Source organism: Thunnus thynnus, chromosome 22 (genome assembly GCF_963924715.1).
Source record: "Thunnus thynnus chromosome 22, fThuThy2.1, whole genome shotgun sequence".
Classification (NCBI taxonomy): domain Eukaryota; kingdom Metazoa; phylum Chordata; class Actinopteri; order Scombriformes; family Scombridae; genus Thunnus; species Thunnus thynnus.
In genome coordinates, this window is record NC_089538.1 from 19,770,739 (window position 1) to 19,786,470 (window position 15,732).

At 40.2% G+C, this 15,732-nt stretch overlaps 1 protein-coding gene across 4 annotated transcripts in view; it reads right to left on the bottom strand.

Moving 5' to 3' along the window:
- shroom4 (shroom family member 4) overlaps positions 1-15,732 on the bottom strand; it is a 117,129-nt gene that overhangs the window by 20,507 nt on the left and 80,890 nt on the right. For 3 of the 4 annotated variants that reach the window (XM_067580675.1, XM_067580678.1, XM_067580676.1), the window contains one exon: positions 5,385-5,624. In XM_067580675.1, the coding sequence (XP_067436776.1) occupies positions 5,385-5,624 (240 nt within the window). Of the gene's footprint in view, positions 1-5,384; positions 5,625-10,814; positions 11,283-15,732 lie in introns of those variants that run through there. The other variant, XM_067580677.1, reaches the window with a different exon arrangement.

A 15,732-nucleotide genomic window follows, 5' to 3' on the forward strand; every position in this document is an offset into this window, starting at 1 on the left:
TAGTAAAGAGACCAACACTCAAATGAAACTTTCAGCTATCGGTGTTATTATCGTTGTGTTTCCTCTTCTTCCTCTTTTGGGTATAATTCAAGAAAACAATGAAATGCCTCCTACTGCCAATCTCTGTTTTGTCACTGATAGGACAGCCTTTTCTACAAAGCTCCGTTCCCCCGTACACACCTCAACGCCAAGTGGATTTACACACTCTAGAGGCCGTATGGAAAAGCTCAGTTTTCGAGTATTCGGCTGTTTCATTCTTGAGAGAGAGTTAAAATGTAGAGAAAAAGATGTGTTTACAAATTTAGCTGTCTTAGTGTGGACATGGGCTCAGCTGGTTTCTATAATTTGATTGATTTCAAATGTGTGAGGAAATTTGAACCACTAACATCACACAAACATCATCAACTAACTGTCCTGTCTTGTAGAGGGGCCATGTGTTAAAATCTAGTGTTTTTTGAAGCTGTATTATTTCAGTTTACATTGTGCACACATGGTGAACACATATTCCCAAATACTGTAAGGCTTTGTTTAGAGAAGAACTTGGGGCCAGACAGTAATATTCCAGAAATGTGCGGGACTACTGGGTGTATAATAAAGCTGCCATGTGATGGGAACTTGAACATGATAGATTACATACAGTATATAAAAAACTGCGTACACCCCTGGTCAATATCATAAAAATGACTACAAATCCTGTCCATTTAATACAATTTTATTTGTTTTTAGACAATACCCAAGAATAATTAAGCCAATTCACTTGAAAATCAGAATGTTTGACTGATTAAACTATAACCAGTCAGCACATCCTTCATTAGTGAGACTCCATTCTTTTATTTTTTCATATTTTGCATGCCTGCCTTTATTTTAAATGCAGATTGGATCCTCCTGGGCCTGGATGATACCAGTCCTGCACAAATCTGTGGAGAAATGTTCTGCCGTTGTTCACAGATGATTCTTTTCAGCTGCTCTTTGCTGCAGGGGTTTTGTTGCTCTACCTTCCTCTTTAAAATACCCTCTTGGATTCAGGTCAGGGGATGTACTTTGTCAGGTCATAGATTTCACTTCTTTCTTCTTTAAAAACTCTTGCGTGATTTTTGCAGTGTGTTTGGGATAATTGTCATGTTGGGAAATTCCTCTGCTGACAACCTTTTCATTTAGTATTTGGATATAGAAACTTGCAATCATTGTGCCATCTATATAAAAGTCTTCTTCCCTACACCTTTTGCACTCATGCAGCCCTGTATCAGCATCACGATTGGCACTATACAGTCTCTGTGGTAGTCCTGGCCAGGTCCAAACCTAACATTCTTGACCCCATCTGATTCAAACAAATTTATTTTGGTTTCATCTCACCAAAGAATGTGCCGCCAATATTCATCAAGCCTTCTTTTAATGTTCTTTGGCAAAGTCTAACCTTGCAGTTTTGTGAGCAACGGTCCGTAGAGGTTGACTTCATGCGATGTCCTTCATACTGACTGAGCAGTCGCTGACACACCAATGTCCACTGATAATCCTTGTGCCAAATCAGACCCACTTGCCCATCTGTTCTTCAATGCTAGGTTGCGTGAAGAGCAAATTGCGTGTGCCGTCATTTGGCGAGGATGGTCACTGCACCTTCTGTTATTGCTAATAGGGGTCCTCCTGTACCTTCTAACCACTGTGGTTCACCTTCACACATATCTATGAAGTCTCACAATCTGGTTTCTTGCTTGTTCAGGAAATTCCTCACCATGTGGAGCCATGATGCTTTAGACGCAACCCAGGCCAACACTGTTGAAAGTTGTGGTGTTCACATGTTGTTTTATAACCTTGTTTGGGCAATTAGTCTTAATTGGAAGTCACAGGTGTAATCACTTTTGTTTCAGTGGTCACAGGTGTACTTGTAGCATTGAGGATGCATTTTCAGGCCTTTTTTTCCAGTTTAATCTGTCTAACCTGTTTGTTACAGGTTAATAAACAATACAGGTAAAATACTACAATTATTGTAAGGTAATATTGCACAGGGATGTGCTCAGATTTGTTATATATTGTATACAATGAATGGAAAACAACTGCTGTCTAGAAAAAAGACACATTAAAAAGTCTCATCATATGAGTCATGTAATCTTGTACATATGATCTGTAGTTTAAGAGCTAAAACTTGTACCAGTCATTCATAACAAAGGAAAAATATACTCAGACTAGTTGGTGGGAAAAAAAAAAAGTTTCATAATCTGCATGAGAGAATCATCTTTGAGGGAAATGAGCTATGAATGAGAAAGGAGAGGCTGCTGCTGTATAGATTTGACCTGGGTGACAGAAAAGAGGAAGAGAGGAAATGAGACGGGAGCTGGACAGGAAATGACAGTCACTCCTGCCCAATCAGACCGCAATGTGGAACATGTGAGTGGTGCGGGGTGGGTGACACAGATAAACCAGCACACACACACACACGTTCACACATACAGACGACGGGGCATGTGTGACATAGGCGTTCACGACTGATTTTTAGTGTCACCCACATATTTTATGAGCTGATAGCTGAGTGCAGATAAACCAAAAACAGGTTTCATTTTCCTCCTAAAACTCACATTTTTTTTTGCACCTACGGAAAAACAAACTTGTTTCCGTCACTTTGAAACACACACACACACACTCACACATGCAAACTGTACAAAATGTCCCTCTCCTTCAGAGTTTATTGAATGTCTTCCTCTCTTTGTCCACATGTTCTGGGAGTCACATGCCATTGTCCAGAGTTATGCCGGGAGCTGCCTCCTCATCAGATCTCATCAGATGGTTTGTGTGTGTGTGTGTGCGTGTGTGTGTGTGTGTGTGAATGTGTTTGATGAGATCAGGCAAGAGAAACTGTGGGAATAGAGACCCGTACACACACACATGCGCACACACACACAGCTATCTAACCCACATGGGACTATTAAATCTAATAGTGGTACATTATATCACCGATTCTTATCAAAAAGAGAACAGTACAAGGCACTAATGTACCATGAAGCTGACAAACAAAGACATAAAGGCTATTTTTATTGCGAGTCAACACACAGACGGTGGTAACTTCCTCTTTCCTTTGAGAGATTAGAGTTTAGCTTTGTGAGATCATAATACAAATTTCCCTGCGTCGGATTTCTTTTCATACTGGTGTGACAGCACACTGAAACTATGTCTTCGTTCAAGACACGGGTGTTTAGCAACAAAACTTGTGTAACATATAAAACAAACAAACAAGCGAGTAGCAAAAAAAGCCAAAAGCTGCAGGAGATTATGTGCAAAAATACTAAAAAATCCAGCTGAACACATTTTTTTCCCTCAATGTTTTTTGTCAAATGCCGCTAAATTACACCTTTAACAGTTAAGTACTAAAATGTAATTGAGCCTAGTTGTGTAGTTAAACCTGATTTTAAGCCATGCTTGTGGTGTGGCTCTGGGTTTGTTGGTCAGTCAGTCCACCACTTTGGTCCAGACTGAAATATCTCAACAACTGTCGGGTAGATTGCCTTGAAATTTTGTATAGACATTCACGGTCCCAAGAGGTTAAATCCTAATGACCTCGGAAATCCCCTGACTTTTTCTCAAGCGCCATGACGAGGTTGACATTTGTGGTCTTGACTTTTTGGCATTTATGTAGCCTGCAGGATGAGTTGTAATCACTTTGGTAATCTAACTTTTTATCTAGTTTATATAGTTTCTCCTGCTAATTGCTTTCCCGACAGCCTCAACTGTACTTCATCTTTAGTGCTAATTAGCAAATCTTAGCATGTGTTACACATTAAACTAAAGATGGTGACCATGGCGATCATTATATCTGCGAGACATCAGCGAGTTGGCAGTGATATTGAGTTATAGCTCTAAGCGCTGCGAGGCCTCGGCGCCGCCCTGCAGAGCTGCTGGCATGGCTGAAGGCTTTCAGTCCTGATACTTCTAGGGTGGTCTGGAGGGCACATGTGGAGGGTCTGTGGCTCTGCTGAAACTGATACGTACCTCCCCAAAAAATGTAACTACACACTGGGGCTCAGAGATACCACACGGAGCCCAATAAATAGCTTGATTCAACTATATTCAAGATCTACTTTTTAGACCGTTTAGATGCTACGGTTAAAGACATTTATGGATGTGGAGCCACCTCACACTCATGAAATAAAACAAACACTTAAAGTTATATTTATCTGAAATTTAGAAAACTGTGTTTTCTTTTTCTTTCAAATAGGCTGTTCAAGCTTCCAGCCGGCCTCAATAAAACAGACAGACAGACAGGCAGACAGAGAGCAGGTCACCAGGTGGATCTGATTGGTTATCACTTTGGAATGTTTGAAAAAGAAGGTCAAAAATAGACCAACGAGCTTCCTGCGTGGGCAGTGTTGACATTAAGACACGGTGATGTCACCTGTTTCCTGGCGATTGTTGGCTTTGAGGGTCTAGTCACAGAGACCAAAATCCCCAGAATGATGTAGAGTAGAGTTTCAGTCTAGTGGCGTCACAGACTCAGAAAGAGTGTGAGTCAAAGCTACAGCACAACACACTCACTGTCTGGGGAGAGGTGTATATTAGTAGGGCTGCAACTAATGATTCTTTTCATTATCGTGTTGTTTGATCCATAAATGTCAGAAAAATGGTCAAAACTGTTTCCAAAAGCCCAAGATGATGTCATCAAATGTCTTGAACCAACAGTCAATAAGACAAAGATATTCAATTTATGTCATAGAAGACTAAATAAACCAGAAGATATATAAATATTTGAGAAGCTGGAACTTTTTAAAGACATTTTTTCCCTCAAAAAATGACTCCAAATGACTCATTGATTATCAAAATAGTTGGCAATTAATTTAATAGTTGGTGATTAATCCACTTATTGTTGCAGCTCTATTCCTCAGGACAGATTTTTAGGTAGAAATGTCAAACTTAATCTGCTGGAAGAAGAAACTAATTCTCCTTATTTACTCAAATTCATTTCCAGTTACGGGTACAATTACTTTTGTGAAGTCTTAACATACAAAAGTGACTAATTAAAGCAGATAAAAGTCTGGACGTCTTCACCATCTTTCCTACTAACCAAAGACCACAAAGTAAACATTCATATCTGTGATGTTACTATCATCAATTTATGTTGATTTCTGTCATTTTGTCAGTTTAAAGCTCTACAAAGAAGAAGAGAAGAGTGTACTGGACATAATCTGAAACATACTGGTGACAAAAAGCTTCACTTGTTGGGTTAAATGTGTTAAACTGTTATGACGACTTATCAGCGCTGAAACAATAGGTTGATTAAATGGTTAATCAGTCTGCAACTAACGATCATTTGCATCCAAACCGACGAAATGTCACAAAACTCATAAACAATAATAAAGATGTGACTGATCAGTAAACACGTTATTGGTCTGTCGCCTCACCTGTTGTCAGTTGTGTGCCAGGGTAGTGTGTAGGGGCCGGGGTGGAGCTGCATGGCAGAGGGAGGGGGAGGAGGGGGGAGAGGAGGGGATTCGGCGGAGGGGAGGCAGGACGGTGGAGGAGGTGGAGGTGGAGGAGGAGGAGGAGGAGGAGGAGATGGAGGAGGGGGAGGGGGCGGGAGGGACAGCTCCGATAGCTTTGCCAGGTGCCAGGAGTGAGGCCTGATGAGAGGAACGCTGCGCCTGTTGAGACAAGAGAGAGAAAGAGAGACGCAGGTGAGGATCCAGAAGAAGAAACAATGGAATTTAATGTTTAGACTTCAGATTTATTTCCAGTTCTGAAAGTACCTCAATTTCCAGCAACGCTTTGGCACCTTTTACACCTGCTGTAACTGTAATATCCCCGCTTCAACTCTGCACTAGGGACTTTTTGATCTGTTGCACTTCACTATGTCTCAATATTTCCTGTCTGTCTCTTCTTTCAACTGTTGACTGAAGGCAATTCCCCCAAGTTAAACTTTAGAAAAGCACTTCTGCCATACAGATTGTATTCAACGTTGTAATTTTTCCTTAAAATTCACAGTTAAGCCCCTATTTCCTAGTTCCTTTTTTGGACAAATAACGAAACTGTTAGTTGCTACTGTTTATTTCATGTGGTCACTTTCTATTTTAGATCTGTGTGTGGAAACTTATCATTGCTTTTGGAGCTTGCAATCTGTCCCTGACATGAATATCTTCATGAAAACTACTTTTTTTGGAGATATATGTTTGCACTAACAGCAGCTGAGGGTTGGTTTACAGCCTATATTAAAGTGAACATTGAGATTTTGCTCAAATATAAAGATGCTGCTGAAGTGTAGCAACTGTAGAAATATATAACATGCTGCAGATAAATGAAGTCATCATTTAGCTAATGCAATTTCCCTTTTGTACGCCAGTTTTTCCATTTTGTAACCGTCTCTTGAGTGATTACAGCATCTATTTAACCCCAATTCGAAGCAGCAGTAAATATTTTTGGTCTAAATATGATGATTTACCCAGGCACGACGGCCGAGATGACATGCTTATTTGTAACCGCAGTTGTAAGTGTCTTGGAACATCAGGGTTCACATAAAACGTAAGACCTACTGCAGCGGGACCTTGCCAATCCAAATTTTGTGGAAACAAGCTTCCTTACAAGTTGTTTGGACTTCCATTCAACTGCCATTAAAAACTCATCTAACGTGTACAGTAAGTTCTCCAGTCTGATCTGAAGCCAGGCATTCCAGCATATCCCTTGATATTCGCTAATTCCCATATACAGACTTCCGATCCCATATGCCGGCCAGATTCAACTCAGCCCCCCTGCGGAGTGTGTGTGTGCATGGGTGTGTGTGTGTCCGACAAGGGAAACAGAAGGAGTGTCGAAGAGAAAAAAAAGAGAGCTAGAAAACAAAGAAAGAGAGAAAAAATCCAGCAGGATATATAAATGTGACATCCTCAGAGTCTGAATGGAACTTTATGTTGGTAAGAGTACAGTAACAATAACAGTCTGTCGGGAAAACTGCTGCTGGATGAAAATAACTTTGTACAGAGCGTAAAAACAACCACAGCTGTCGACTCGAGACTCGAGCCAGACAGAAAGTCACAAAAATGAAGACTTGACACTTGACTTGGACGTCGTGGACTGCTGTGACGGTTGACTTTAGGTTTGACGTCAAAATTCTCCTATTTAAGTAAAACTGCCCCGCACTCGACCCTGAAACAGGATGTGACGCCGGGGGTTAGGACATAGGTAATAAATAAATACTGAGCAGAGCGATCAAAAATTATAAACTTTAAACAACGAGAGCTATGCGGCTTGAATCTGGTGTGTATTATTTTACAAAACATCTGATAACTCATTTCCAAACACAGTGCACCAGTGTTTCTATTGGCTACGAATGTTCAAATGTGACGTCAATTTAATGGTCAATTGGAAAACTAATGACCTACGACTGGAGTTGGACTTGCCCCTTTAAGGACTTGAGACTTGACTTGGACTCAGTTGATTTGAGACCCTACTTGGACTTGTCTAGATTGACTTTAGACTTGACTTGGACCCGTCTTGACTGACTTAAAAGACTTGACTTGGGTTTGTCCAAATTGACTTGAGACTTGCGCTTGACTTAGACAAGTCAAAACTGTCTTGAAATTGTCCTGATTGACTTGAAATTTAAAAATTTTTTTTAACTTGACTTCTATTTGTCTCAATGGACTTGAGACTTGTCAAGGCTAAAGCTTTACTTGGACTTGTCTCAATGGATCTGAGACTTGACTTGTACTTGCCCCCCGAAAACACTTGAGAACAGCAATGAAAACCGTCGGGGCAACAGCCAAATCGAAGAACAGTTTTAAAAAAATGTCCCAAGGTTTGATGTCCAACAACACCGCTAGTCTCCTCCAAGTGTCCTTGACTGTACTGAAAGTACAAATATGTAAAATGAGACTGTTCCAAGTATTTCAGAAAAACATTTGGAGGTACGGTTTTAGGAGAAGAATGCGGATCCTGGCACCGTGAGGGAAAGGAAAGGACCATTTCTGAGTATTATTGTTTATGATAAAGCAGGAGCAGGGGAACCATTTCCAAAATAAACACTCTTGTTTCCTGGTCCTGGCTCCTTAAGACGGATTTCTATCTGAGCCCACTGATTGTTCGACTCCGTTGACAATGTCCTTAAATTATCCCCTGAGAAAGTTTATGTAGAGCTTGTGTATGTGCGTCTATGCCTGTATATGTGTGTGTGTGTATGAATATGTGTGGGAACTATCCAAACTCACCCAGTCAAAATACCATTATCGAACCCACCACAAACATGAGCAGACCCCCCCCCACCACCACTACCACTACCACCTCCTCTTTTTCTCCAATTTTAGCTTTCAGAGATTGATGACTGTGGAAATCAAAACAAACGATGTGACGCCAAAGTTAGATGGAGACGGAATGTACGATAAAAACAAAACAAAAAATAAAATAAAAAAACCTACAAAAATTATGATGAATGTGCAGTTTTGCAACCTAAGAATGTAATATAGAGAGCCACTGTACTGTTTGGTATCAACGCAGGGGAGTAGGGGAGTAGTTCTTCCAAACCGCATAACCAATCGCTGTTCTTCCAAAGTGTTCAGAGCAGCCCCTGAGAGCGAGTCAGTGAACATGTATCCCACAACTCCTGGGACTTACAGTAAGTAGAAGTGTTTCCTCTACATGGGGCCAAAGCTGTGATGATGGAAGCAGAGAAAAACAACTTGTCTTCTAACAAATACCTTTTACTATTTTACAGACTATTGTGGTCATTGCAGTGGTTCATGAATTCATGTTTTATGAACTGGAAGAGTGAATATTTTTAGATTATCTGTGAAAGAGGTATGCATGGATTTGATGATTTGCTGGTCAATATACATTTATGTTAAATTGGGGTAAAGTTGGTTGAAAAAGTGGCTTCTTCATATTGCTTGTTTTGTCTGATTAACAGTCCAAAACATTAAGATATTCAATTTGATGTCAACTACAAAAAAGTAGCAATCATTCATACTTTTTCTTGCTAAAATGACAAAACAAAAATAGGTTATTAGAAGGTTTTGGCAATAAGTTTTCTGTCACTTCACAAAACATAAATGCATCAAGACCCAAAAAAACCCCAAAACAGAGGGCAATAAAAGATCTGTGCATGTAAAGCAGAGTATAAAAGATCAAATAAGACAAATAAATACATATAGATACACTAAAACACATACTTATAAAGTTATGATACAGATGTATGTAAGGTGACTGGGTTCATGTGTGTGTTGACTTGAGACTGAGATCTTCAACCTTCTCTGATGAAGTTCTGACTGAAACATTACGCATAGTGTGCAGGATTTCTTGGTCTTTTAACCATAGAGATCTGAAAGAAAATGTAATTTTGCAACCTAAGCTTTTGAACTTAAAAAAGAGGAGAGAAGTTCTGGGTATTTGCATTTCAGATTTTAGCAGTTTAAAGTGATTTGAATAGATTGTGTGAGTTTGGGGGTGAACTGCTCAGTACCAAGAACATTGTCTAAGAAGAAAGGGTGGTCCAGATGTTAGAGAGGCTGTTCCTCCTCTGGAAAGCGTTCGACCTCCTGTGTGGGCACCACCCCAAAAAGGTATATAGCTTTGTATCTGGTAGAAAGTGAAATTGAATTGTCAGGAAGACTTAAGTCAAAAAAATCTGAACACCCTTCCAACGTCCATGAAAAAGCGGAAGTCTTTCTTGGATAGCAACGTGTTAAATAAGTCTTCCAAAGCTTTTGTCAAGGCTGCATTCAGCGACATCCATGGAGGCTCCATAAAGTCTGTGGCCCTTTCATTTACAAGACACAGGAAACACACCAAAGTACTGGCTAATACTCTCCTTTCAGCCACGGTAACTGAGGTAGCGCCTACCAAGGGCCACTATCGACTGTAACGAGTCTAAAATAACATAATCCAATGAACTCCCCCTTTCCTGTTTCTGACATTGTAACCCAGTTGGCTACCTGTCCCTGCTGGCAACAACACGCAAAGAGGAATCACATGAATCATGTTTTCTTTGAAAGGGGAGAGAATTCGCTGGCATATGGGAGATAACAGCGTGTCCTTTATGTACAGACCGAGATAATGGGTTAACCCCGACTGCTGCTGTGGTGTCGCTGCAACCGCAAACAACCAGGAAATTCAATCAAGTTCGCAAGACACCGCAAGCTTCTATTTATAAGTATATACATGTGTTGCGCAGGTTTCTAGTAATATAATGTATTAAATGCAATTTTTGGTGTATCAAAATTGGTAATGCTCTTCAATGCATGAAAAAGAAGAGCAAACAAGAGAAAAGACACATTTTTTTAGAAGAATTAAATGACAAGAAAAAAAGTCAAAGTGAAAAACAGAAGAGTTGGCGAGTCCTGACAGCAGTCAAAGGCCGAGAAATTATGAATTCTCTGTCTGCAGCTCTGAATGAGCCTCTATGAAAAGATCTGCTGGAATGTCCCACTTAATGGTCAGAAACTGCAACAGCTGACTGATACCGCAAAGGTCAACGCGCATAATCTGAGTCACACACACACACACAGTCTCAATACAGTACAGAACGGCTGCCAGACAGAAAAGTAGATTTGGACTCTACACAGATAAGGATAGAGACTGTTCTCATACATGACTTAGAGAAGAGGAGACGAAGAAGAAGAAGTGATGATTAAAAGATTTAAAAAGAGGAAAAGGGTGTAATGGTGTTTGCGTTGTGGTTATCATGTGCTTAACAACCCCTCCCTGGAAAAGTAAAAGCATGGCTGCTGTTGACTCTACGTTGAGGCGGACGATGAAAGACGCAAACTCAAATGTGAGAAAACAAAGTTCCACAAACTGAACATTTAAAGATAAAATGAGAAATATGATATCAGGACTTTCAAACCTACCAGACTCAGAAGCTGAAGCATCCAACAGTCAAACTGATCCCAGCTCAGTTCCCAGCATCCCTGATACCCAAAAGGTCAAGTTCAAAGAGTCCACTCAGGACGTCTCTAAATCCCTCTTTCGCGAGTTTTTTCCGAACTGAATCACCACCTTGTAAAAATGTAAATGTCACAACTCTTTTCTTTTGTCCTCAAGCCAGTTGAGGTCCGGGTAAAGAGAACCAGGTTGTGTCCGTGAGGTGTGAGACTTGGCAGAAAGTGCGGTCTGACTCCACAAGAGCTGATGTTCATCTGAAGAGGTAAAGTAGCTGGCAGGTTCTGACCAAGAGGGAAAAACCAACCGACGATCCTCACATCCCCTCTCCCTCCTTTTCCTCTCTTCCTCCTCCCTCGCTCCTCTCGCTGGAAGACAAAACATGGCTATTTCTCCCTCCTGCACTCTGCATTTCTCTCACTCCCACCCCTCTCTCCGTCTCTCTCTCTCTCTCTCTCTCTCTCTCTCTCTCTCCACATCTCATTCTTTCCCTGCCTCTCTCGCCCCCTTCTCTGGCAGGATGTGTGAGTCAGTGAGAGAGGAAGTATTGTGGAGAGTAGATAAAGTGGTGGACGGCTGCTAAATAATACCCAGAGTTCCACACTGTTATTGTTTGACAGGAGGGAAAATGCAGAGGTACTTCCTTCTTGAGTGTGTGTGTTTGTGTGTGTGTGTGTGTGTGTGTGTGAGCGTGCACGGTGTGTTTGCAGAGCAAGAAAATGAGATCGAAAGAGCAAAGAAAGCAGAGACTGTTGGAAAGACAAGGGGGCTTTTTTTTTTTTCTCACACTGGCAGAAAGACGAGAAAAACAAAGTGTGGTGAAAGAAAGGGAATGTAAGAGAGGATGGGAGGTCTGCAGGACGAATACGAGAATAATTTTAGACAAAAACAATGAGTAGAGCCGACGGATGAAGAGCAGAGAATATCTTAACTTCTATCACTTTCCTTATCGCTCAGATATATTTCTTTTAACACACTTCAGTTAGAGAAATATTATCTGTGAGCTACGACTTTGACATTTGCACTCTCTGCTACTGTTTAGTAATTCTGCTTTTTTTTTTTTTTGCAATTAAAACTTTCTACTCTCCAAGGATGGGACAAAAACAAAAACATCTTGCTGGGAATTGTGCAAGAATAAAATGAGTTTACTCTGAAGTTTTATGCATTTCCAGGAAAAAATAATTGAAAATTAATTTACTGAACAGCCAGAGGAGCTCCAGTACACAAGAATTTAGTCTAGTACAAAGCAGCTCTTCTACTCTTGTGATATTTTTTGTACACCGTCCCTTACAGACTATATATATATATATATAAATATAAAAATGTGTGTATATCTGGGGTTTTCTGGTGGCGTAGGCTTTTAGGACCCTGACCACGTAATCTCAGCGTCTCTGGTTTGAGTCAAGCCGAAGACCGATGTTGCACGCTATCTCGCATCTCTGTCCAGTCATTTCCTGTCGGCTCTCTACTGTATGCTACTTAATAATAAAAAAAATCCCCGAATACTCATAAAAAACATGAGCAACAAAAGTAAATAAATAAAATTGTCACACCCGGTCTCTATTAAAAGAAAAACACATAAATAAAAATCAGAAGTAAAACACAGTTTGACTGATTTGACGACAGAGTTGAAACTGTAAAAATCGTATTCCTCATTCTTTATAATAAAGTTTGGTTTTGAATGAGGAAAATGCTGAAATGAAGAGTGTATAGAGAGAGTGTGTAGAGAAGAGTCATTAAATCAGTGAACGGACTCAGTAATGTCATTTACTCTGCAATACTTTTTTAAGTTCGCTAACATTAGACGCCATAAACTGTCGTCGGTCGTAAAAGAGCGAACGAGCCTGCAGCTGCAAAACTCCCAAGTGTGCTGAACTGAGAAAGGGTTCGTTTTATAGCTTATGATTTCGTTTTTTTTTCATTTGTAAGAGGAAGGATGTGGTCTTTCTTATTATATTGTCTCACATAAAAGGAGTTTAGTCAGTACATTTACAGGCATAAAATAAATCTGATTAATGTAAGTAACCAAATAAAATGAATGGTCTGATGGAGGTGATTTTCTTTTTTCTCCATTTGGTCACATAAGTGTCTGAAATGATTGTTATTTATGAAATTATTGTTTGTGATGTCTGACAACGTAATAGTTAATAATATTTGAGACTTAATAAATTAGCTATAGTCACGTTAGCTTCACAGATTTCACAATCCTGAAACCTGGAGGTCTCCAGTTCAGACGTGAAAGACTCAACTGGACGTTTTAAACAGCAAAAACAACATAGTTTACTTAATCTTTTCAAATACCACAATGCTACAAAGTGGTGTTTCTATCTCTAGAAAACTGGCTTCGGTGAACACGTTTAACAATCAATAATTCCTTTGTTTAAACAGCCAAGCATTTAGTTTTTTGTATGGCCAACTAAAGGATTTAACATTCATTAGCTACAGCTGATAAAATCTGCATGTGACATTCTTCCTTTCGGTCGGGAAAACAAATGGTCGCTGGCTAACAGTAAAAGCATGTATCAATGTCACTGCTCCGTCGTTATTTTGACCAGATTTGAACCCCGTAGAGCAAACATCAAGAAGGTGTGAGTGTCTGACATTAGCGGTGTTGAAGTTTAACCAACCGCACAACGGCACAGACACTTAATAACATGAGAGCCTTAGAGGGCTTCAAAGGATTTCCTGGAGACCCATATCTCCTGCAGACTCTGAGAAGATGTGTGTGTGTGTGTGCCCCTGTGTGTGTGTGTGTTATGTACATGCATGTGAGCAGATTCCTTGCATTCCCTGTCTTCCCTTCAAAAGGGTGAAGGGTTAACTATGCTAGAAAGCCTAAACAACCTCATCTCCTCCTCCCCCCCTCAGTCCCTTTGTGTTCGCCTGCAATCAGGACCTATTTGTTTGCTTTATGAGTCTCCTGGACTGTGTGTGTGCATGTGTGCATGTGTGCGTGTGCGCGTGCCTGTGTGTGTGTGTGTGTCTGCATGCAATCAGACCCCCGTTTGTTTGCCTTGTGGGCCCTCATCACACTTGATTATGGATTTCTGAATGACACCCGCACATGCATTTACTGCTTAGATGCAGACATGTAGTAAATACATGTAGACTGCTTAGACACAGACACACACAAATACACGCACACACACACACACATAGAGGTTTTGCATACCAGGTAATCAGTACAGTGAGACTAGGCTCATACCAGAGGTCGATGGCAGGAAGGGTGAAGTCCACTTTAGCCTCTGTAGCACAATGTGCTGTTTGTTACTGCTGGATCTCCAGGACTGTGTATATGTATGTGTGTGTATGTGTGTGTGTGTGTGTGTGTGTGTGTGTGTGTGTGTGTGTGTGTGTGTGTGTGTGTGTGTCTGTAATCAGCCCTCTATTGCTCTTTCTTCCATCCAACTGTCACAGCAAATGTTAAAAAAAAAAAGGTTTCAGAAACTGACATGTGAATTACACGATGGTCCATCAGCGAATTTCATTGAAGTCACGTCATATATTTATTCAAGTGTATCACGTTTCATCCACAGAGAAAAGTCAGTGTGCTTTACATAAACAAGATGGAAATATGTGTGTGTGTTCACTTTTAAATCAGCTTAAAATGTCTTAAAATGTTGATTCCAGGGAGTGATAATGAAATGTATTTGAAGGAAAGCTGAAGGTGAGACACTTCAGAGATTAAAAATGTTCTTTTCCTACATGCTTTTGTAAATGTTTTACCAGAAGATGAGCGTTTTGTAAAATAGCCATGTTTTGGATGAGCCAGATGTCTGGTGTGACACAGGAATAAAATAAAAACATAAAACTAAAACTGCAGCTGAAGTTGAAGTACTGAAAGCAGTTGAAGTGGTTGTTGAAATTGAAGCTTTGAGAGCAGATACATTGGCAATTAAAATCCAAGCACAGAATGGACCTGATACCTGAAAATACTGAAAGGCGTTGAAGAGTCGGTGGAAGAAAAAAAAGGAGGAAAAGGAGTGTTTGTTAAAGTGGAAGGAGGAAAGGAATATGGTGCAAGGAAAGGAGCTGCAATATCACTTTAAGTGTGATGGTAAAAACAGCTGTCACTTCAAGTGTAAAGTGCTGAAAGAAGTTGACTTGGTAGTTTAAGTTTAAGCAACGAAAGTAGTTGTAGTGTCACCTGAGGTGAAAATCCAGTTGAAACAGAAGCACTGAAAGAAAGTTGAAAGTGGGTAAATAGGAAGTTAAAATCCAAGCACAGAATGGACCTGAAGTGACCACTGAAGTGAAAAGCATTGAAGCGTCACTGGAAGAAAATGTTTTTTACTAAAAGGAGCTAAAGTGAAGCAATGAAAGGAATTGAAGCGTCACCTGAAGTGAAAGTCCAGTTGAAACAGAAGCACTAAAAGAAAATGAAGTGAAGCTTTGAAAGTAGGTAAAGTGAAAGTTAAAATCAACCTGAAGTGTCAGTGGAAGTGAAAGCACTGAAAGGGGTTGAAGTGAAAGTGCTGAAAGGAACAAAAGTGTCAGCAGGAAAAGAGTTGTAGCCCTTAAAAATTGTTGAAATATCAGTTAATGTGTGACAGTAACAACAGCTGGAAGTACCAGTAAGTGCTGAAAGCAGTTGAAGCGTCAGTTAAACTGAAAAAGGAGCAGGAGCGTTTTAGTTTAAGCGTGTGTGCAGGAAGAAGTTACGCTTCCTTCGAATGTCGGTTGAAGTGGACACACTGAAAGAAGTCAGTGTCCGTTGATGTTAAAACACTGAAAGGTGTTGAAGTGATAAATTGGTTGTATCAGTTCAAAGTGTTTCCCTCAGTTCAAGCAGTAGTTGAAATGTAGAAAAATTAAGATCAGCTGATGTATCGATTACAAGAGAACAACAATGACTGGAAAGAAGGAAACAACCATGAGATGCATTTT